Source organism: Bubalus bubalis, chromosome 13, assembly GCF_019923935.1.
Source record: "Bubalus bubalis isolate 160015118507 breed Murrah chromosome 13, NDDB_SH_1, whole genome shotgun sequence".
Taxonomy (NCBI): domain Eukaryota; kingdom Metazoa; phylum Chordata; class Mammalia; order Artiodactyla; family Bovidae; genus Bubalus; species Bubalus bubalis.
Genome location: NC_059169.1, coordinates 77875267 through 77899628, shown reverse-complemented (window position 1 = coordinate 77899628; position 24362 = coordinate 77875267). Strand labels below are relative to the sequence as shown.

The 24362-nt window shown below is 39.2% G+C and overlaps 1 protein-coding gene across 14 annotated transcripts in view; it reads left to right on the top strand.

Moving 5' to 3' along the window:
- NAA16 (N-alpha-acetyltransferase 16, NatA auxiliary subunit) overlaps window positions 1-22686 on the top strand; it is a 65625-nt gene extending 42939 nt beyond the window's left edge. For 5 of the 14 annotated variants that reach the window (XM_006076509.3, XM_006076510.3, XM_044926853.1 and 2 more), the window contains 11 exons: window positions 2463-2535; window positions 4648-4817; window positions 5149-5301; window positions 7104-7232; window positions 13354-13567; window positions 14497-14687; window positions 16706-16814; window positions 17241-17339; window positions 17650-17793; window positions 19671-19768; window positions 20534-22686. In XM_006076509.3, the coding sequence (XP_006076571.2) occupies window positions 2463-2535; window positions 4648-4817; window positions 5149-5301; window positions 7104-7232; window positions 13354-13567; window positions 14497-14687; window positions 16706-16814; window positions 17241-17339; window positions 17650-17793; window positions 19671-19768; window positions 20534-20731 (1578 nt within the window). In that variant the 3' untranslated portion in view covers window positions 20732-22686. Of the gene's footprint in view, window positions 1-2462; window positions 2536-4647; window positions 4818-5148; window positions 5302-7103; window positions 7233-7421; window positions 7933-13353; window positions 13568-14496; window positions 14688-15481; window positions 16815-17240; window positions 17340-17649; window positions 17794-18624; window positions 18735-19670; window positions 19769-20533 lie in introns of those variants that run through there. The other 9 variants (XM_044926852.1, XR_003102802.2, XR_003102803.2 and 6 more) reach the window with 9 other exon arrangements.
- The last annotated feature ends 1676 nt before the right edge of the window (window positions 22687-24362 follow it).

Here is a 24362-nt window from a genome sequence, read left to right as displayed (position 1 = left end):
CCATTGATTGGTCTTGACATTCTTGTAAAAAATCACCAATGTGAGCGTTGTTTCTGGACTCTAGATTCTATTCCATTAGTCTCTATGTCCATCTTTATGCTAATACCACACTGTATTTTTTTTTTAATTACTGTAACTTTGTAGTATGTTTTGAAATCAGAAGTGAGTCGTCTTGGTTTTGTTCTTTTTAAAGATTGTTTTGGCTATTTGGATTCTTTGAGAGTCCAAACGTTAATTTTAGAACGGGCTTGTCTATTTCTGGGAAAAAACATTGGGATTTTGATGGAGATAGCATTGAGTTTATAGGTCGCTTTGGGTAGTATTGATATTTTAATAATATTAAAATTTCTAGTTCATGAATATGGGATGTGTTTCCATTTATTTATGTCATCTTGAATTTTTTTCAGCAGTGTTTTATAGTTTTCATTATACAAGCCTTTCATTTCCTTGGTTAAGTTTATTTCTAAGCATTTTATTCTTTTTGATGCTATTGTGAAAGAAGTTGATTTAGTAATTTCCTTTTCAGATTTTTTATGTGTGAAAGTGCAGCTGATTTTTGTGTATTGACTTTCTGTGTCTTGCTGTTTTTTTGTGAAACATCTGCAGAGAAAGTTTTACTTCTTTGTTTACAGTTTGGATGCCTTTTATTTCTTTTTCTTGCTTTCCAGCAGTAGGACTTGCAGAACTGTGTTGAGTAGATGTGATGAAAGCAGGCATCCTTGCCTTTTTGTGTATCTTAGTAGTAGAAATACTTTCAGTCTCTCCCCATTGAGTCTGATGTTCGTTGTGGGTTTTTCATGTTTGTCGTCAATTATATTGATATAATTTCCTTCTGTTCATGGTTCGATAAGTTTTTATAATGAGAGTGGTGAAATCCATCACATACTTTCTGTGCAGCAATTAAGATAATTACGTGGGGGTTTGTCCTTCATTTTGTTGATATGGCATGTTATACTGATCAGTTTTTAAGGTAAACCATCCTTGCATTCCAGGAATAATTCCTCCTGGTCACGGTGTGTGATCCTTTAGCATGCTGCTGAGGCCTATATGCTAGTATTTTGTTGAGGATTTGCATCCGTATTCATCATGAGTGTTGGTCAGTAGTTTTCTTGTGGTGGATTTTGGTATGAGAGTAATGCTGGCATCGCGGAATGATTTTGGAAATGTTCCCTTCACTTCAGTTTTTTGGGAAAGTTTGGTGTTAGTTTTTAAACTGTTCAGTAGATTTTACCATTGAAGCCATGGGGTCCGGGGCTGTTCTTTGTTGGTAGGTTTTGATTTCTTGTTCAATCTCCTTACTAGATATAGGTCTATTCAGATTTTAATAAACATTCTTTTAAAATGATCTTTGTTTAAATATCTTATTAAAATAATACAGCATTATTGTTACTTTTTTTTTTTAAGACTGTATTCATATTCCACTACCCTAATCCATTTGGTCATATTTTCAGTAATGAGTGTAAATTCTTTCTTTCTTTTTTTTTTGTTTATGTTACGTATTTCCCCCCACTGTTAATATATTGTCCCATGTATTCCTTATTGCCCTTCTGTCTGAGAGAATTACACCATATAGTGCAGTATTCTTAGCAGAAAGATATATAGGCCTGAGAAGTGTTTTAATTTGGTATATTGTTTTATGACTGCTTTCAGTGGGAAGGTATTAAAATAATTCTATATTGATCACATACTGTTATAAATTTAAATTGTTTTTCTTCACTTTTGACCTTTGTTTTTCTGAAGTTCATAAATAAGATGGCTATATTTTCTGATGTATTCTGAACAGGTAACATCAACAGACATTTAAAACAAACTGTACACAGAAGCTGCTTTTTTCCTGCGACTTCTAACTCATGTCACTTTTCTTTTGTACTTTCTGGGCATAGCATGTTTGCAGTGTAGCTTATGATATTTTAGTCCTACCTAAGTATAGCATTGGAATGAAAATTTATTAAAATAATCACTGAAAACAGAGTTTAAACCTTTAATTACGAGTTTACTTAACTTTTTCCATCAACTCACTGTGTAGTTTAGATTATTTCACTTGACTTTTTTTTGTATTGGCATTTTAGAAAATCTGAGAATATAATGGCTTACAACTTCACCCTGTGACAGTGGGAAGCAAAAAGCAATAAACTTAATAAATTGTACAGGTGTGTTCATTGGCCAGAAAGGAGTGTGTGGTAACTAGTGATAATTTGTCCATTCGTTTCGTAATTTGAAACTCGTTATTGAGATGAGAAATTAATGAGATTCTGTTTTACTGTTAAAGAGAGCAGTACATTTTCTGTGTTTTTCTCATTTGCCTTCCAACATGGAGGGTGGGAGTGGGGAAAGTAAGCATCTCAATTTATAGTTAATTTATTGTTCTGAAATAAACTGTATATTGTTTCCAAATCTAATTTAATCCATAATAAATAAAATGCTTTAATAAATGATTTTTAAAAACTATGTTTCTTTAACAGATTTCCATAATCCAGGAGCTTGTTACTAATTATGAAACCTCTCTTAAAACGTGTGACTTTTTTAGCCCTTATGGTAAGTTTAAATTAGATTGAGTTGAAATTTGATTATTCATTTCAGTCCATTTTTAATCACTTACAGTAAAATTATGTTCATTATGTGCTACATGATAGCTGTTCACTAGTTTTTTAATTAGTGAATGAAATGAGAAGAGCACTTGCAACCTAAAGTAATTAAAAATTTCCATAATCTTGTGATGTGGGAGTTAACCTCATTTTAATATGAGTAAACAGAATCCCACATGGTTGAGTAGCTTGACCAAGATCCAGTAGTTAATGTTAAGATGTATTTTTCCTGACTTCCTAGTTTTTTGTTCTTTCTACTTTTGTGTTTGTGTGCTCAGTCGTGTCCGACTCTTTGCGACACCATGGACTGTAGCCCGCCAGGCTTCTCTGTCCATGGGATTCTCCAGGCAAAAATACTGGACTGGGTTGCCATGCCCTCCTCCAGGGGATCTTCTGACCCATGGATTGAACCCATGTCTCCTGCATTGCAGGTGGATTCTTTACTGCTGAGCCATGGGGGAAGCCCTAGTGTGTCTTCCACAAAATTAACTCTCATACCACATATCTTAACACCTAGTCCACATGCAAATTTTCCTGATTATTTAAAAAAATGTATAATTGGTTTCTTTGAATCTGGATCCAGCTTAGGTCCACAGTTTACATTTGTTTGTTATGTTTCTGATATTCTTTTAATCTTGGGTGGTACTGTCCTGTTCTCCCTTTCTCCTCTTTTTTTAGAGGCTTTTTGTCGAAAGGTCATTTGTCTCGTGGAACGCACCATGCTTTGAATTTTGCCGATTGTTTTCTCATGGTAGCGTTTAATACATCTTGCTGTCTTCCATATTTATTACAAACTTCAAGTTAGATTTATAGGATCTTTTTTTTTCCTTTCTTGCATGTTGTGCTGTACAACATACAAGATCTTAGTTCCCCGACCAGAGACTGAACCCTTGCCCCTGCAGTGGAAGCACAGAGTCCTGAGCACTGTTCCTCTGGGGACGTCCCCTAGGTTTATAGGCTTGATTAGATTTGGGTTCCATGTGAATACTTCATAGGTGACACTTTGAACTTCCTGTTACAGCACATCTGAAGGCCGAAGACATTCTGGTGGTCTCTCTTTTTGTGAAACTAAGATTCATCAGAATTTAGATGTTTGTCAGCCTAATCTGGCTGTGCAGTATTTCTTAGTGGTCACTTACCTGATGATTTTTGCAGCCACTGCAAAAATTGCCTGGATCCCTTATTTCATTCTGATCATCATTCCTTCTGCATTTATTAATATTAGCTGGAGTTCTTGTAAAGAACTTTTCCTCCTCAGATATTTGACCCCCCCTGAAATACAGTGTATATGAGAGGAGCAAGATAAATGCTTGGCTCTTTGCTCATATTTATTATTTGTGTCTTAATTTATGTTAATTTGTGTGTTTGCATTGTCATTTCATTCATTCAGCTAGTCTAGGAGACCTTCTTGTCTTCCGAGGTAACATGAGTAAATTCTCCTTTCTGCTTTTCCTACCTCGTTTTATACCTGCGTGTCTTCCCTTCTGATACCCATTTTGAGAGCTAGGTGTTTCTTATTTATTCTTCTGTAGTTTCAGGGCACAGAATGGGGAGCCAGATAGAGGTCAGATGGTTGTTTGTGACAATCTTATCAAGAGTGTACCCTCCTGATACCCTTCAACTTTGGGTTTCCCTGGTCTGTGTCGAGGCCTGGACGGTCCATGTAAGCCCTGGCAGTTCTTGCCTCTGTGGAAGTTTTACCGTGGTGGTTAGGGACATGTTTTCTCCAGGCTGTTTTCCTTGGCTTTTCCTGGACCTGCTGCCTTAATGCTGTCTGCCTGAGAATCCGTAGAGTTAGGTTGATCTGCCTCTTCTCCCAGACTGTTTCCTTGGCATGAGGTGTGGGTAGAAGCTTGGGAAAGCAGCGTCTTTGCTCTGCTCGGCTGCTGCTTCCTGAACTTTGTGACTTGAGGTTGTATCTCTTTCTGTTGAAATTGGTCATTTTTACTAGATTTTTATTCTAATAGTTATTGATTTCATTATGCATTGGGAGAAAGAAAGCAAGTGAGTTGCTTCACTTTGCCTCATTCCTTATAATAATTTTGTGTTTGTTTGATTGCAGAGAATGGGGAGAAGGAACCCCCAACGACACTACTCTGGGTTCAGTACTTCCTGGCACAGCACTTTGATAAGCTTGGGCAGTATTCTTTGGCTTTGGATTATATTAATGCTGCAATTGCTAGCACTCCAACTCTAATAGAATTATTCTATATGAAAGCAAAAATTTACAAGGTAAAATCTTGGTCATGTTTTTTGAATAGTTCAAGAATTTGGCCATTTTAAGGACCCATGGAGTTCTTTCTGTGTGGAGATAACTTTTAGGGCACCCTGATTATTTATTCTCAATATGCTAATAATCCTAAGGAGTTTTATGTTGCATAGTCATATAGTCAGTTTCATTCAGCTCTTAGTAAATATGAATTTTAATGTATATAAAAATTTCTAGATAGATTTGACAGAAATGTAACATTTCTAATTTGTCTTTAAGAACGTTTTCTGTTGTATCGTACCTATATTTTCTTAATCATAACAGTGATGTCTTTAATACTTCCATCTCTTAAAGCATATGGGTAATCTCAGAGAAGCTGTCAAGTGGATGGATGAAGCTCAGTCTTTGGATACAGCTGATAGATTCATCAATTCCAAATGCGCAAAGTATATGCTTCGGGCAAATATGATAAAGGAAGCAGAGGAAATGTGCTCCAAGTTCACAAGAGTAAGAAATAGCATGTCATTGTCTGAGTTAGTAAAATTAAACTTAAATTCTCTGGTGATGTGTGAAGTGTGCTGCTATAGTTGCTCGGAATTCACTTTTGTTGTCATTTTTTAAATCTTGTTTCGCTCGTATCCTAAGTATGATTTCTTACTGTGGTTGATGAGTGTGCATGTGCTTCTGGTGTGCGTGTGCGAAGTCGCTTCAGTCATGTCTGACTCTGTGCGGCCCTATGCACTGTAGCCTGCTGGGCTCCTCTGTCCATGGGATTTTCCAGGCAAGAATGCTGCAGTGGGTTGTCATTTCCTTCTCCAGGGGATCTTCCTGACCCAGGGATTGAAATCCGTCTCCTGTGTCTCCTGCATTTTCAGGCAGATTCTTTACCACTGAGTCATCTGGGAAGCCCTGTAGAGATGAGAAGTAAAGTACAATTAGAAATGAGGATATTTAAGTTAAATAAGTTCCGTGGTTTAAAAAACAACAACAACAAAACACCCACGCAGCAAACCACAGCCAACTAGGACATGTCTGAAAAGACCCAGGAGAATGGGAAAGAAGGGGAAAGTTCAGCTGTTTGAAGAAAGTAGTTCCCAGAGTCTGGGGCTCAGCTTGCTCGTCATAATCGCCTCCGGCTGTCCACTCTTTAACAGGCCGCTGTGCTGTGTACAGAGCTGGTTAGCTTATCCACACTGCTTCACTGGCCAGGCGTGTCCCTGTCAGTGGTGGGCAGCAGTGAGCTGGGGGAGGAGGGCTGCTCGTGACTTCCATATCAGTTTATATCTGCTTTGTAATACGTAAGGGAAGTGCTCCTATTTCTTCTTGCAAATTTTTCAGTTTATAATATTTGTAGAGTTGCTGAGGCAGGTTGAATAGTTGGTAAAGTTTTGAAATGAAAAATATGGTAGATTTCTTATAAACATAGGTAGTTATCAAACGATGGAATATCTGTAGCCATGGAGAAGACATAAAATACCACCATAATTTTATTTACCCAGAGATAACTGGTTTTTATACTTTCAATGAGAATTCTGAAAATTAAACTGTTAACAACAGTGGGTATGAAAAAGAAATGAAGACTGAACTTAGTAAATATACCCATACCTTTGCTGTCATTCTTGGGGTCCTGTAACATGCATTTTAAATAACTGTTCTCCATTGTGACAGAGCTCCACGTCCCTGCACTGAGACCAGGCACTCTGTGCTTTGCATTCTCCTGGGATACACACTTAGCCCGAATTAGCGAATATTCTTTTTATTTAAAAATTTTAATGTATTATTGTATAATTCACTACTGCTCATTGTCATAATAATCCTCATAGACATCGTTGTGAAAGGAAGTGACAACTGATGGCTTGATGTGGAGGAAGGAGACTTGCAAAACTGAAAAGCAGGCTTGAAACTACTATGAAGAGATTTGAAAACAATGTTGTAAATAGCAGTGATCCTAAGTCAGCAAGGAAAAGGTTAAATGGCTTTTGCTTAATAGACAAAGATAGGCAGTGCTTCATAGGATCCCTGTCTTAAATAGGTTAAATAAAAGCTCTGGTGTTTAAAACTTAGCTTCAGTAACCTGTAGTCTTTTCTGTGTAGGTTGTTGACAGTCTCAAGAGAGCTGGGTAAATAAGACATACAGTTTTAAGTTGGTAGGAGCCTTTTGGAAGCACATCAATGTGTTTATTATATAATTTGTCACTGCTACTTATTGTTGCCGTAATCCTCATAGACATTGTTGTAAAAGAGAAAACGGGGTTTTTAGGCTCTCTTGTGTTGTTTGCTTCCTTTATTTGTGGTTGCTTCTGTTTCAGGAAGGGACGTCTGCCATGGAGAACCTAAATGAGATGCAGTGCATGTGGTTTCAGACAGAGTGCATCTCCGCATACCAGCGCCTGGGGAGGTACGGGGATGCTTTGAAAAAGTGCCATGAAGTAGAAAGGGTAAGTTAACAAGAGTTTGGGCTTCATTTTTCTCCTATAAGGTGACCAGAAAAGCAGGTAGATTTCTACAAAGTCTCATCTGCGTCTTCTAACAACTTTGGAAAACTTCACTGTGAAAAAATTCTTGATCTTTAGCCTTTCAAACATTCAGAGATTGTGAATAAATGATTCCTTTCTTTGGATCCTCAGGTGGTAATGAGGTAGACATGTCTGCATATTTTTGTCTGAAGCAAGAAGAGAAGGATTAGTTAAGTTACTGTTGCTATTACTAACATGTACTCAAAATTTCTCTTTCCTAATCGGGCCATTACTTGATTTCATCCCCAGCCTGGAAAGATGCACAGGCCGAGGGCCACCTCTTTCCGCTCTGTGTCAGGATCTGCTCTGTCGTCAGCCTCTCTCCAGTTTGTCTTGCCAGGGTGTGTGTTCTCACCTTCCGCATGTCCGTACCCAACACGTGGCTGGCTTGCAGGCTTATGTTACGACTTGCTAGGATCATGTGTGCGATGTGCCTTAGTAAGGGGGACTTTTCTTTTCCTTGTGTGTGAATTTTTGTTTTCCTGTTCTTTGTCATCTCTGAAGCACCCTCCTTCCAAGTGGACCACGGGAGGAAAAGAGCCACAATGCACCCCCGAGGCAGGCCTCAGCAGCCTTCAGCCAGGGGTCACTCGGCAGCCCCGTCCTGAGCTGGCGCAGTCAGGTGAGCCTGCGGTCTGCACCCTGGCAGCCACTTTGGCCTTCTTCCCCATGTGAAAGTTGTGAAGTTGCCCAGAGGAAGGCTGGACCTCTTAGCGGGTGGCGTTGGTCGGGAACTGGAACTAAGATTCCATTAGAGCCCTTTCAGAAGTAGTGTAGCTTTTGCTTTGTTCTTTGCTTTTTAAGCCTAAACTTGATGGCTGATTGCCGGAGGAAACCCTTCTCATCTTCTCGGAAACTGTAAAGCCTTTGGATGATATGTGAAATATTCAGGCAATATCCAGTCATCCTAAGTTTAAGTCAGGCTCTGATTTCTGTGACCAAACCACAGATCACTAGTTTGTTTGACATCCTAGACGATCATCACTTTAAAAGCATTCGGCTCGTTACTGAGGAAAGATGCATTTCTGTTACCAGAACATTCTCAAGGAGCCGTAGCTTGGCACTTATGTATCAGTTGTTCCAGCACAACTGTAATTAGAAGTTGATCAGACTTTCTGTGGATATCAAATTTCAACACCTTGGGATCATTGGTAATTCTCCATCTCTAGTCCCATTCCTCCTAACATTAGTGACTTTTTAATTTTTTTATTAAAAAATTGTTAGACTATGATCACTAGCTGTTCCATTACTAAGTTTCATTTAGATTATGCTTTCTCCTGAGTTTTTAGTGGTTTTGAATAAAGTGGGTGTTGGGGTGCCAACCCTCTGGGAAGTTGAAAGTCTCCCTGTGACTTACAGTTGGTCCTTTGTATACGTGGTTCCTATGTATCCCTGTTTCTGTATCCATGGATGCAACCAACCATGATCACGTGGTCCAGTAGAATTTACTGTTGGAAAAAACTCACATATCAGTGGGCCCACATGGTTATTGTTCAAGGGTCACCTGTATTTCCAGTTTAAGAAATGTGTTTTGACTGGTAGAAAGCATTTTTGAAGGAAAAAAAATTACAGACGATCTCTGGTTATCAGAGATGGTAGAAATCATCACCCTCTGGTTATGTTATGTAATTATCATCATTGGAAACTTTACTAAGTATCTTTAGGGTTTGCTGTTGGTACTTAAAAATATAACCAGAGGCAGATACACAAGAAAAGATCCTATTCATATTATGCTTATAAGCTAGTCTTTATAGTGAGTAATTCATGCTAAAAGGAAAAACATTAGTGTAGAGTACAAATAGGGTGATTGAATGTTTGCTGATGAACGCTTCTGAAATAATTAATTTTTCTCTCTTATTTTGGCTGCACTGGGTCTTTGTCGTGGCACGAAGGAGCTTCTCTAGTTGCAGCGCGAGGGCTTCTCTTGGGAAGCGTGGCTTCAGTGGCTGTGATGCGCGGGCTGTGGTGCATAGGCTTAGTTGCTGCAGTGCGCTGGCTTCTCTCCCTGTCTTGAGCAGGCGTGGTTGCCCTCAGGCCTGTGGGGTCTTAGTGCCTTTACCAGGGATGGAACCCAGGTCCCCTGCATTGGAAGGCTGATTCTTAATCTCCAGACCACCAGGGAGCTCTCTGAAATTAGTTTCTAATGACATTAATGTCATCTAAAAGAAAATTCTTGATGACAACAATTGTAAGGATTTAGGAGTAATTACAGAATTAAAAGATACAACAGATACCTATTTGGGTTACCTTTGTGCCTGGGTTTTAAATAGTTTAGTAAAGACACAAGCACCTCATTCAAAAATAAAACTTTGGGGACTTCCTTGGCAGTCCAGTGGTCAAGACTCTGCTTTGCCAATGCAGTGGGGGCACAGTTTGAATCCCTGTTCAGGGAACTAAGATCCTGCATGCTGTGTGGCAAAAAAATTATATATATATAAAATTTTGTAGTTGACCTTCTAAATAGAAGGTTATTGAATAGAGAACTAAGTTCTAAGAAGGACTGAGTCCTTCTGCCTTCAAGAATTCTTTCACTGAAGGCAGTTTCAGCCTAGGACATACTGCTTTGCACTCTTACTAATTGGATTTGAAATGTTAGAATTCTAGAATGGTCCACTGTAGTCCTTTTTCTGCCTTCTTCTTGCCTTCCTTACAGGGTTTAAGATTACATGTAGTGATTATGTAGTCCAACCCAATCTGATGTTTAGAACTTAAGTTTTATTAAAAATAAGACAGAATGACCACCTTCATACTATTGGCTATAAACTTGTGTTCAGAATAATATTTTTAACTATTTTTTCTTTCAAGAATTGAGCCTTTTCCCCCCCCCTTTTTTTCAGGTGATTAGTTTCTCATTATTTTAGCGTGTTGATTTATATCTGAGAGGAGCAGTACATATTTCTAAAACTTTGTGATAAGATCTAAGGTTTCCAGTAGATCAAAACCACAGGACGTTCGTAACTTTATCTTTTTTTATTAATTGTATTTATTTATGGCTGTGCCGGGTCTTCAGTGCAGTGTGGGTTCTTCTCTAGGTGCAGTGTGTGGCTTCTCGTTGTGGTGGCCTCTCTCGTTGCAGAGCAGAGGCTCCAGGGTGCACTCTTCAGTAGGTGCGGTTCCAGGGCCCTCGAGGACAAGTGCAGCAGTTGGGGTGCGCAGGCTTAGTTGCTCCACAGCATGTGGGATCTTGGATCAGGGAACGAACCCATGTCTCCTGCATTGGCAAGAGGACTTTTCCACTGAGCCACAAGGAAGCCCGTAACTTTATCTTCCATTGCGTCTTAGTCTTTATCAAGTTGACACTCACTGTATAACGACAGATTTTCTGTAAAGGAATTAAGAGTTGCTCATTGCCCTGGTTGGTCGAGCTCTTACTTCTTTTACTTGTTTGTTTGTTCATGGCTATGTCAGGCCCCAGTTGCGGCACAGGAGAGCTTTGTTGCGGCGTGCACGCTTCTCAAAGTTGTGGCACGTGGACCCAGTAGTTTGGGCTCACAGGCTTAGTTGCCCCTCGGCATGTGGGACCCAGGAGTTGAGCCTGTGTCCCCTGCATTGCAGCTGTAGAGACCTACGTATGGTGACGTCACATGGAACTGCTCACGCACATCAAGCCCATCTCAGCTCCTTGGGTTGGCAGTCATCTGCAGGGTGTAGCCTGGTGGGGGTATTGGCAGTCATCTGCAGGGAGTAGCCTAGTGGGGGTGTTGGCAGTCATCTGCAGGGTGTAGCCTGGTGGGGGTGTTGGCAGTCATCTGCAGGGTGTAGCCTGGTGGGGGTGTTGGCAGTCATCTGCAGGGTGTAGCCTGGTGGGGGTGTTGGCAGTCATCTGCAGGGTGTAGCCTGGTGGGGGTGTTGGCAGTCATCTGCAGGGTGTAGCCTGGTGGGGGTGTTGGCAGTCATCTGCAGGGTGTAGCCTGGTGGGGGCGCTGAGCAAAGAGGACATACGACATCCCTGTACCGCCTTTGTAACTCCTTTGTCCGTGCTCATCTCAAAACGAAAAGTTAAGAAAGTCAGCCTAAGATGACTTAGTTGCTCTTAAGTAGGAATATGCCATCCTCAGCAGGTTCCTGAGACACAGAGCTTTGAGCGCAAGAACTGAGAAAGCCTCAGACACACTAGGATAAGTGGGTTGCTTTGTTTCTGGAAGACAGTGACTGGAGAGAGGCAGGCTATGGGCGGCTACTGATAAAGAGGCGGCTTACACGCTTGTGGTTCTGTGTGGCTCCCTCGAGACCTCACTCAAACCTCATGCTCTAGGAATGTCTCTTGAAACTTGCATCTGCCTTTTTTTACACATAAAGGTTTCTCACCCTAAGAAAACTGCAACCTCTTAAGACGTTTTCATCTCATTGTGTGCTCCATGATTTGGGGCACTGCCATTTTTCCTCAGTTGTATTGAATTTTAAGATATTATAGTGCTAGGTATAACGTTATTTATATTAACCATGAACAATTATGTAATTCCTTCATTTAAAAAAGTTACTTGATTTGTGTGATTGATGGGAGGAATGAAACTTTCAAATATACCATTAAAGCATGGTTCATGAAGTAGTAAATATAAACTAATGTAGAATAGTCATTTTTTTCACCATTTCTTTCCCTCACACTGTGTGTGTTTATTCTTTTTATCTTAATATTTTAGAATATCAGGCTCTTAATGTAATTCTGTGTATGATGTATTTCTAATTACTAAGACAACTAAAATTATCGAATGATACGGATAGTTACTAATGTGTTTTCTGCACAGTGAGTTAACTAGGCCCCCAGGACAGAGGTGAAGTAGTAGAAGAGTTTGATCTGTGTTTGTGTGATGAATCATTCGTCTGTATATTTTTGGAGAAGCTAAAGTAGGGGAAAAGAAAGAAGATGGAGGTGCAGATGCACGTAGGGAAGAAAATAGAAGTATAAATTGTTTTGTTGGGGAGTTAGTCATCTTTTCTTTCATGTAAGGGATTAGTTCTTAACACTTTGGGGGCCATGGACACTTTGAGAATCGGTTGAAAGCTTCAAGCTCACTCCTTAGGAAAACATTACTATGCTTGTTTATACACAGACTCCAGATTAAAAACTTTTGCTAAAATGGGATATAGTTAGATAAACAGGAGTTTAGTGAGTGAGAGAAAGCCATAACACTCTGTGCTTGTAAAGCAGTTTACTGTTTAGAATGAACTTTAAAATAATTACTTGATCCCCTAACAACCTATGAGATTGGCTGTATATATATTTTTTATTCCTAACTTAGGTTAAATAACTGAGGCTGTAGGAAATTACAAAGTCACATGCCTTAAAAGCAGCTTCTCTCTTGAGTTGGCACATACTGCGCTTACTGAATGTCTTTTGTGCTAGGCCCTGTGCCAGGGTGTGGGGATGGATATGACAGGCTAGTCCTTGAAGAATTCATGGTTGAGTAGAACCATCTGATGTATAGACATTCACTGTAAACCTGTATATGTTTAGTCTCCATTCAGAGCTCTGTTTAACTCTGCCTTGCTGATTTTGAGGGAATACTGAGAAGTATTTATTAAAACTAAAAGATTGGTATATTCTAATTTCCAGGTTTAAAAAATAACCTGGGCATCTGCCTTTCTTTTATTAGGCTGTGCCACATGGCTTGCGGGATCTTAGTTCCCCAGCCAGGGTTGAAAGCACCAAGTCCTCACTGCTGGTGCTCAGTCGTGTCCAGCTCTTTGTGACTCCATGGACTGTAGCCCGCCAGGCTCCTCTGTCTGGAGTGGGTTGCCATTTCTTCCTCCAGGCTTAACCACTGGACTAGCAGGAAGTTCCCCTCATCTGACTTATTACATATAAATTGGGTATCATCATGAAACATGATTTCTAGGGAATGGGGATGGAATGTAAGGAAGAGAAGCTTAAGTTGAATGCAAAGAACAACTTGAGGTCCTTTGTATGTTAAACCCTGGAGAGGGCAACTAAGTGAAATTGTGACTGCTTACATTATCTTACAGGCTTTTTATAATTTTCTTTAAAAAAAGTAGGCGTTATTGACATAAATGTAAGGGATAACTTTGTGGTTTTGTTTTTAAGCACTTTTCTGAGATAACTGATGATCAGTTTGACTTCCATACTTACTGCATGAGAAAGATGACCCTTCGGGCCTACGTTGACCTTTTGAGATTAGAAGATACACTCAGGAGACATGGATTTTATTTCAAGGCTGCTAGATCAGCTATTGAAATATACTTGAAACTATATGATAATCCCTTGACCAGTGAAAGCAAACAACAAGAGAGAAATTCAGGTAACTAAAGAGACTTGCTTAAAGAGACTTGAAGAGAACACAGAATTTCAGAATGTCATTAACTTAATGATGGAATAGTATATTATCAAATGAGTGTGAAGGCAACATTAGATAATGGATATACCCCCAAAAAAGTAGGGGGAAGACTTAGAAAGTGTTGTCCTGTAACTGATAATGTTTATGGGCTGTCTTGTTTTGTTTTTTAAAGTGGTAATTGAAAATAACTGAACTTTTTAGAGAAAAAAATATATATTTGTACAGCTTCTAATACCTACTTGACTGAAAACAGTAATGCCAATGAGAATATCTGAATACGTTTTACTCACTAACATGTCAATACCCAAGAATATTTGAGAAATAGTGGCATGAAAGCAGATTTCTGAACAGATCACTTGTGCCTGTGTGCTTTGTCTCACTTCTTGAATTTTTCCAAAAGGATAATCTTCAACTCCACTTTATACAGTCTGGGACTTGAGACCGAGAGAGAGGATTTGCCTAAGCCCATGTATTGTGTGGGAGGAGGAGCTAGGCTAGCGTCGGTTAGTTTTAGTTGACGCAGCATTTGCTGTTGCCCTTGGTGTGCCAGGTGTAAGCTGATCATTAGGAATACACCCTCTAAAAACTTTCATACACGTGCCTCCCCTCCCCCAAACATACTAGTGACAGCCGCTCAGCTGTGTCTGACTCTCTGCACCCCGTGGACGGTAGTCCATGGGATTCTCCAGGCCAGAAGACTGGAGTGGTTGCCTTTGCCTTCTCCAGGGGATCTTCCCAACCCAGGGATTGAACCCGGGTCTCCTGCACTGCAGGCGGATTCTTCACCTTCTGAGTCACGGGGGAAGGCCAGATAGACTAATAAGATGCATTGAGTAAGAATATGAGGAAATTGAGAGCACTGACTCAGTTTTCATTCATTTGAATATTTACAGAAAACCTGTCAGCCAAAGAGTTGAAGAAAATGCTTAGCAAGCAGAGAAGAGCTCAGAAAAAGGCTAAAGTAGAAGAAGAGAGAAAGCATATGGAAAGGGAACATCAACCAAAAAATCAAAAGAAAAAACGGGATGAAGAAGAAGAAACCAGTGGTTTCAAAGAAGAACTTCTACCTGAAAAATTAGAAAGGGTGAGATGAATACACTGTATTTATTTGATAAAATTTGTATTATTTAGTTCTGTGCTGACGATAAATATGATTTATTTAAATCTGTAAATCAGAAGCCAAATTTGTAGTATTAGCTAAGATCATTATGATGGTCGTCAGTTACTTTTAAGTGATAATATGTAAGTTTGGGCTAATGCAGATTATAGGTAGAATTGTACTTGTGGTAGGCAGAATAATAGCCCTCCAAATGCATGCATGTTCTAATCCCTGAAAACTGTGAATATATTACATTACACAGCAGAGAGAATTAAGGTGGCAAATGAAATTTAAGGTTATATTTAGCAGGCCTTTAAATAAGACAAACTAAGATCCCACATGCCTTAAGTATGGTGAAGCCAAAAAAAAAATCTGAAAAATAAAAAACTGGACAGGGAGAGGATTCCTGGACTACCCAGTGAGCCCAGTGTAGTTAATCACAGGGACCTTAAGGGGAGGAGGGCAGGGGGAGGAGGGCAGCAGGCGGGGAGGGCTGAGTGATGGGAAAGGACTCTTTCCTCTGTGGCTGCCTGTGAAGGAGACGGGGGGCCCCGAGCCAGGAGAGGTGGGCATCCTGAAGAGGCTGAGAAAAGGCGTGGAAACACTCTCCCTTAAAACGTCCAAGAGGAAATGCAGTCCTCTTGGAGTGCAGTGAGACCCACGTTGGACTCTTAACCTACAGAACCGTGTCAGATAAATTTGTGGGGTTTTGTTTTGGCTGCAGTATGCAGCGTGAGGGAACTTAGTGGCCCAGCTGACACTGTTTGGTGTCACTTGAGGGTCTCCAAAGAACTCTAGTACCACAGTCCTGTATGCCTCGGTGCGGAGAGACTTCAGCAAGAGCAAAGTGATCTGTTAGACTGGACTCTCGGGAGGCTTACCGGTGTGCAGGCGGGGAGTGCCACGCCCGAGAACGTAGTCCGAACTGGTAATCAAAGCACGAGTGAGGAGGAGGGAGAGGACCTGTGTGCCTTCCCGAGCGGACGCTGTGCTTCCATCACCTGCTTCTCCTCCAGGTTGGGCGGGGACTTTTTTCTTGTCCCTACACGGTCAGGCTCGGTTCACACATTACTCTTTCCTGTGTGTGCATGTCCTCGGGATCATTAGTGCACTGAGCTCACTGGGCAGGATGTGGGTCTCGTGCCACCGTTTTTTTTATTGTTTTGGGGCACGTCCTGTGCTTCTGTTGCATGGCTTTGCTGCCAAGCAAGGCTGCTTGGTTTTGTGGTTAAGTAAACCTGCTTTCCTTGAGTAATCATTAACTTAAAGAGGTCGTCCATATTTTTTCTACTTAAATTCCCTCTTGGGATTAACTTTAATCACCTACTTTGTCCCTTTACGCTGTCCTTATCATAACCAGAGATTGAACGCATGCCCCGTGCATTGGGAGCACAGAGTCTTAACCATGGTACCGCCAGAGAAATACCTAAATTTGTGTTAATACAGTAAATTTTTGGTAATTTGTTAGAGCAGCAATACAGTGAAATATGGCAGCATTTTATATACTTGGCTAGATAATGTTTTAGCTACAAAGAGAATAGTAGCTTATCTCCACAATTTTTTCAAAATATTAATAGTTATTTAGGAACCAGATTTAGGGAAATATTTAGCTTTCTGGTTTATTCACTGTGAATCTAGTATTTTAAACTTGACTTTTTTTCAAGTTTGTCTCCTTACTTTAGAACGTCAAGGGGCTTGGTATTACATTGGTATTTGTAGTACCAATTCATTAAGTCTACAGAATGATTTTCTGTATTTTTTATTTTTATAAAATTATTTTGAATTTTCTAAACATGAAAACAATAGAGCTATTTCCATTTTGAATAGTATTGACTATACTTTGTTTATAGTTGATAGTTTAAAAATTTTTTTCTTGCTGCTTAGATATATAAAAAGAACTATCTAGATTACTTCAGCTATGCATTAGTATAAAATTTGGGGGGAAATTTGACTTGTGTGCCTGCTTTTTAAATACAATAATTTTTCTTTCTGTTTCAAAATAGATAGAAAATCCATTAGAAGAAGCTATCAAGTTTCTTATACCTCTTAAGAACCTTGTTGCTGATAACATTGACACTCATCTGTTAGCATTTGAAATATATTTTAGAAAAGGTAATAGTTTGGATTCAGATTTTAATTTTTTATTTTATTGGTGACCATATTCAGTATAATGTTTGTGAGTTAGATCCGTTTTTGTTTCTTAGACCTTCATTTCAACCTCCCACAAAGGCGCTTAATCCCTTTTTCCTTTGCTACTCAAAACTTTACTGAGTAATAGATTAGAATATTACGATCAAATGAATTATTTGACTAGGCATACAGATTGTTTGCCTGAAGTAATTCTTGATGATTTTTCAAGCATTTCTCTAGAAAATAAAAGTTGTCTCTGATAACCAAAATCAACTCTGAATTTTGCTTTTGAAGATTATAGGAAAGATAATACTTTGTTTCTGGATTTTAAGTGAAGCTAAAATAAAGGGAATAAAGTCACATACTTAAATATTGATGCTGTTACTTGTCTAATTTTTTCTGACATAGGAAAGTTTCTGTTAATGCTGCAGTCTGTTAAACGAGCTTTTGCTATCAACAGGAATAACCCATGGCTACATGAATGTTTAATTAAATTTTCTAAATCTGGTAAGTATAAAAAAGGTAATATTTATGTAAAAGTAATTATGACAGTTCGCCTGTCTTCTATTGAGCTGGACATGAAAGAGATTAGTACAAAGAAAAAAGTTGGCAAAGTACTTAAATGAAGATACTAGCAAAGATATGTTAGAAATTAGTGCATTTTAAGCTGGAATGTATTTGTATTCCAAAGGAACACTCCTATTTTTATTATGTAAAATGTATCAGGCTTAATAGTAAATATGAATGTATTTCAATTGATTTTGTTTCAAAGGACAGGCCAAACATACTGTAGACTATAAATGCTCTGTTTTTACAGTGTCTAATCACAGTAATCTTCCAGACATCGTGAGCAAAGTTCTATCTCAGGAAATGCAGAAAATATTTGTTAACAAGGATTTGGAAAGTTTTAATGAGGATTTTCTCACACATAATGCTACCTCTCTTCAGCATCTACTTTCAGGTTGGTATTTAGCTCCCAGGGTTAAAATGTTTGTGGCAAAAAGTTAGAATATGATGGGGAAAAAAAGTTTGGCAAGATGATCAAACTATCAGAGAAAAAGAACACAGTACTATTGTGATCTTTCAAATTAGGAAAGATTATTTTTAAACATAACCGTACAGAATCTATGGGATTCCGCCAAAGCAACTCTTGAGAGAAGTTCGTAGCAGTACAAGCCTTCCCCTGAAAATAAGAAAAATCTCTAACCTAACCTACCACCTTAAAGCAAAGGTTATTTGTGTTTGAAAAAAGGAGGCTGAAGTATGGGAAAGCTGTAGTGTGAAGTAGTCTTGTATTGTACTGCTGCGGGTGGGAATTGGCCTGACCAAGTAGGAAGACAACTCATCGTTCTTATCAAGAACTTTGTCTTTTGCTATAGCTGTACATACTTGTGTAAATAATTTTAAAGAATCCAAAGCAAAGAAAGAGTTTTAAGGTCAAAGGTATTAACTGGAATTATGTGTGTAAGGATGAGGGAAAGGATGGAAGCAAAGCTAATGAATGTCCAGTTACAGGGGAAGCAGTGGTCCTGTAGGCTGGACCACCAGGTGGTGATAGAAAGTGATGTCTATACAAAAGATTTACAACAGGAGCAAGCAGTACAGAGAGAGAATTGACGTACAGTACAGTCTCAGCTGTGTAAAAATATCCATTGCATAAAAGCTGAGGAGAAGCATGTATTAAAGTGGTTGACTGAATGTTGAGGTTATGTGAGACTTACTTTTTTCTTGTATTTTGGTTACTTTCTATATTTTGTGTTTTGAGGACTTACTATATCCTGCCCTGTTACAGGAAGGATTTTAGGCAGTCTATACAAATTCATAAAATGACAAGGTGGCATACATGCAAACTAGAAGAAGACTGGAAATGGAACTGGGGACAAAATTAACGAAGTACATAATGTAATTAACTATGCTCCTACTTTAAGCCACGTATTTAAATATTTTAACCTAAGCTTTCTTGTTGTAAAGGCAAACTGCTTGGTTATGTTATCTATGAAAAAAGTTAATTCCTATGAAAAATTACAGCACTTCTTGGTAGTAAGGGCAGGTAAGAATTTCTCATCAAAAACACAGGATAATGGAAGGAGATATTTCTTTATTATAATAATGGGAAATGCCTTTCTAAACATTATGTTCTCAGAAAAAGATAATTTTTACTTCAATAAAAATAAAGCCATAAAGAAAGTCAAAAGGCCAAGAAGGGAAAATATTCACAGATATGTAACTGAGTAAAGCTAATAATATGCATACTAATCTTATAGATTAATAATAAAAATATGTTAATAAAAGACCAAGAAAAAATGAACATGGACCATGAATTTATAGGGGGGACATAAATTGGATTTTACTTTAAAATAGCTTTAAAAATTACTTTCTTCATAAATATGCAAAGATTTTCCTGTTGTCCATCTATCACACTACTCTGATAATAGTTTGTTCCTTAGGTGTTTTATTTTAGAGTATCATGTTTCAAAAATGATTTTAGTTGAAATATTGACTGATGCCACAGGGGTAGCCCATAGTTACATTTCTGAGGGGTGGGGTTGTTAGCCCTGGTCTCCTGGTAAATGCTTCACAGCCATCTCTTTATCACAGAAAAAGCCCCAATTTGTAGGGGCCTTTTTGTGTGTGTGTCTAAACGTAATACAAATACTTTTCTTGTGGCCCCAAGCTGTCAGTGGGATATCATGGAATAAAGAGTTAGGGAAAAAGGCCACAGTCGTGTGCAGCCCACTGCTGACTGGATACCTGGAGCTGTATTTTAAGTCACTGTTCGGTTCAGATCAAATCTAAGATGTCCACATTTACTGGTTTTGAAATGTCTTGGTATTTCAGGTGCTAAAATGATGTATTTTCTGGACAAGTCAAGGCAAGAGAAAGCAATTGCTATTGCCACTAGACTGGATGAAGCTATAAAAGATAAAAATGTAAAGGTAAGATTTTTCACCAGCCGATTGCCACAGATTATGGATACCGAGTGAGCTAACAGAACATCTCTTTGCAACGTAATTCCTGAGTGGGCCTTCGGAGTTACGTCTGGATTTGAATCTCAGCTCTGCTCACTGTGAGCTGGGTCATGTTAGGCAGTTTACCTCCTTAGCGTCCTTTTCCTCATTTATAAGTTGAGGATGAAAAGGCGGTCCATCTCAGAGTTAGCATAACAGGTAACAGAAATAGTAAACTGTGAGGTGCTTGACATGCAGTAAGCACTCAGTAAATGGGAACTATTACTGTTAATAAAGGACATGTTCAGTAATTATGGGCTTCCCTGGTGGCTCGGAGGGTAAAGCATCTGCCTGCAATGTGGGAGACCCAGCTTCAATCCCCGGGTTGGGAAGATCCCTTGGAGAAAGAAATGGCAACCCGCTCCAGTACTCTTGCCTGGAAAATCCCATGGACGGAGGAGCCTGGTGGGCTACAGTCCGTGGGGTCTCAGAAAGTCACACACGACTGATTATAGTTTCAGAGATTCACCTTTGTAAAGTATTAGAATTCTCTTGCTTTTCCAAGGCCTCATAGAATTGATTTTTTAAATGTTCCTTTTTGTGGTGATTACTTGTTATAGATGGCAAGAAGGTATCTTAGAGTGAGGCCTTGTTGATTTTCTGTTGCTTAATTAACAAACTGCATCTTTTGGTTAAGGTGATTATTAACCAGACTATTTTTTAAATAGTTTTCTTTTTTTCCTTGTTTAATAGACTTTAATAAAGGTTTCTGAGGCGCTGCTCGATGGCAGCTTTGGGAGCTGCAACTCCCAGTATGAGGAGTATAGGATGGCATGTCACAAGCTGCTTCCCTTCTCTTCTGCTTTCCTGCCTGCTCTCAGCGAAGTCAGCAGTCACAGCGCAGCTCGGAACCACACAGCCAACTGTGATGTCTTGGCAAATGAAACCTGAAATCCTCTAGAAAGTTGACTTCTCTTAGACTCAAAGCTGAATTCAGGTTAAGGTTTCTCTTCCATTTTGTGCTTTAATATAGATAAGAAATGAAATACCGTTGACCCTTGAACAACATGTATTTGAATTGCAAGGATCCACTTAATGTGTTGATTTTTTCCGTAGTAAATACTACCTTACTCTGTGGTCTGCGGTTGGTTGAATCTGATGCAGAACCCACATAGGGAGGAACTGTGTGTGCACAGGCAGCAGACTATTAGTGTATGTGTATTTTTGACTACATGGAGGGTCAGAGCACCTAACTGTTGCTTTGCACAAAGGTCAGCTGTAATGGGTATCATCTGACTCTGCCACTTTACGTAAAAATCTGTTAAATTACCTGTTTGTTCTTGTACAGTTGTCTTAAATTTTTCACTTATCAACACTGTGATGGTTGCTGTCACTTCGTATTGTGACAATGATAATTTCCTAATTAACCTACGTTGAATCCAGCTCCACTGTATTATTTTCTTTAGATTCAGGTTTCATTTCAGAATTTTATGTTTTGATCCCTTCTTGGTTTGTTTTGTTATTGTCTGTTTGCTTTTTAAAGCACATCAATATTCAAGTATTAACTGTATTTCAAAACGGTATGGAACTCCTTTTGGCAAATATTTATTTAAAGCTTAACTTTAGTGTTTTTCTTTGTCCACCTTGTACCATTTTCTTCTTAATATCCATGAAAACGCTATTGTCTGTTGAACAAGGGTACTGCAGCTGTATGTTGATGCTTCAGGGTGTGGGGATCCGTTTGCCTCTTACCCATGGAAGTTCAGTAGTGACTTTGTTGCATATCTAGGTCAGTCTTGACCCACAGGCGAGAGCTGTGCTTTTTTGACTAAATTGCTTTGTGTGTCCCCAGGGAGTTTAAGTAGTCTATATATGAGTGGTGTGCTTCAGGAGGGCGTGACGGCACAGAAGACAGATTTCAGTGAGATAGTCTTACTCTTATAGCTATACACTGACTATTAAATACATTTTAATATCAGCACAGTGAGAATCTAGACCATCAACTAGTTTTGGTACCGAGTCCAAGCTCACTCTGCTTGCCACACGACAGGGCAGTGAATCCCAGAGACGAGCTGTTGAGACAAGGAAGAGACTATCTGGAAAGCAGCCGACCGAGAAGACGGCAGGCCAGTGCCTCAAAATAACCATCTGACAGGGTCTGGATGCCAGGTTCTTTTATAGATCAGAGGTGGGGGGAGGTGAGGAAGCAAAGTAAAAAGACTGTTAGTCTTGCAAACATCTTTCAGAATGGCAGGCTTCAGTCAGGGGATGTGTTAATTCCTCCCTTCTGCCATCTGCAGGTGGACAGGGTTCTGAAGAAAGGCGCTTTAGTTTATAGGCAAGCACAGGGCCAGGGTCCTCCAGCCAAGCCATTAAGTGTAATCATAATAACAGAAGCGAGTCAAAGAAACCATTTCCAACATGGAGTCAGGATTGGCTTCCTCCTTGCAACAGTGTAACTATTAAAACATAGTGTTGTTGAGCAATATTTAGGGGGGAATAGCTTTTGTTCTTGGAGAAGGAAATGGCAACCCACTCCAGTGTTCTTGCCTGGAGAATCCCAGGGAAGGGGGAGCCTGGTGGGCTGCTGTCTATGGGGTCGCAGAGTCGGACACGACTGAAGCAACTTAGCAGTAGCAGCAGCAGCTTTTGTTCTATCTTGTACAGAAAACAGTAATAGTATCATTGAATATGTTTTTTTCAGAACCATATATGTCTGTAACATTAATACTTCCTTTTAAGACAAATATAAATTCAAAAGAGATTTTATTTAGAGAAAATGTTCTAATTAAAATTGTTTTCCTTCACGCTAAGTGTATATTTAGATTCATAATTGTTGAGAGAAAAGAATTCACTGTAAAATAATGCCAACCTATATAATGCTGTAATAAATTATTTTGTACTTACTTGTGTTTGTGTTATTGCTTCACACTATCAAAATTGCTTGTTTTTTTTATTGCTTTACACTATCAAAATATTTTTTCAAAATGTTTTTCTTTGACAGAATACAAAATTATCATAGTTTTAGAAGTTTATTTAAAAAAAAATAACCACCTACCAATATTAGTGCCACAACAGTTTGGCTTCTTTTTAGTGTTTTAATAATATTAGAAGTAGGCTATCTTTGTCACTAAATACCCTGGGAAACATGTAGTTTTTCATGTTACTGTCAGTAAGATGCCATTTCTTTAAAAGATGCCAGTTAATCATGATTTATATGGAAGTTGTGCTTTCAACAGCAGTCTTTAAAAAGGATCCCATTGAGATCGTTGGAGCTTCTGAGTTACGTAGGGTGGGTACAGTGGAGACGTGGGAAGTTAGGTTTAAGGTGTGGAAGGCAGGAAGAGAGTGACGCTGGGATTAGTGAGACCCAGTGGTGTGTTCCTCTGTGTATAGAGATTGTATCTATTTACTCCCATCCCACTTTGAGTGTAAGCATTGTGAACCTGGAATGTGGGTAGGGATCCTTTTTAGTAAGGGTTTTGTATCATGTCCCTCAGTCGCGTCCCTCCACCCGATCCCAAGTTTGGCAGAGGACCTTTTAGTTTTGGAAAGCTAAAGGAGAATAATGATAAACCTAAAGGAGATGCATCTGAGAGCCAAGTACTTAGTGAGATCTCTAGTCTCAGCATGAAAAGTCCTTTGAACTTGCCAGGTTTATCAGAACAGATAGGAAAAGGCAAAGATTCGCGTGATTGTGTCATGACTTCAGAATTTGACTTTAGGCTTCTTGTGATTTCTTCCTTTTTTGGCCCTGCCACATGGCTTGTGGGTTTTATTTCCCTGACCAGGCAGGGGTGGAACCTGTGCCCCTGCAGTGGAAGCACAGAGTATCCTCAACACTGGACTGCTAGAAAATTCCTGGTTTCTTTCTTGAGGAATGGATTTAGCAGGCAAAGCCTACAGGGTAAAAAGCTATATATAATCCAGTCTGTGTTTTATTGAGCATCTTGTGTGTGTCAGACATCGTTCCAGGTATGACAGACACAGTAGTGAACAAAAGTGTCCTTATTTTCATGGAGTTTGTATTTTAGTAGGGGGAGAACAAACAAATTATTATATAGTGTCAGGTAGTAGTAATTACTGTGAATAAAAATCAGGTTTCTGAAAAGCATTATTGAATGTAAGAAGATGAAAGGCTTTTTAAGGATTGAAGAAAAGTTACTTTGAGCTTAAAATTGTATATCCAAGCAAATTAGCATTAGAATATGACAGCATTTAAAAATATCCTTAGTCATTTAAACCTCAGATTTGCCTTAGAAAGGTCCTAGTAGAAAATACTTTTGGAACAATATTAAGAGGTAACAAAATCAGGAAGATGCTTCTAGAGATACAGTGAGAAGAGTGATCAAGTAACTTTGCAGAGTTGACTGTTACCAAGCTATTTTTAATGTAGCAAAATTCTAGGCATTACCATCAGGGCTATAGAGGGATCAGATCAGTCGCTCAGTCGTGTCCGACTCTTTGCGACCCCATGAATCTCAGCACGCCAGGCCTCCCTGTCCATCACCAACTCCTGGAGTTCACTGAGACTCATGTCCATCGAGTCAGTGATGCCATCCAGCCTTCTCATACTCTGTCG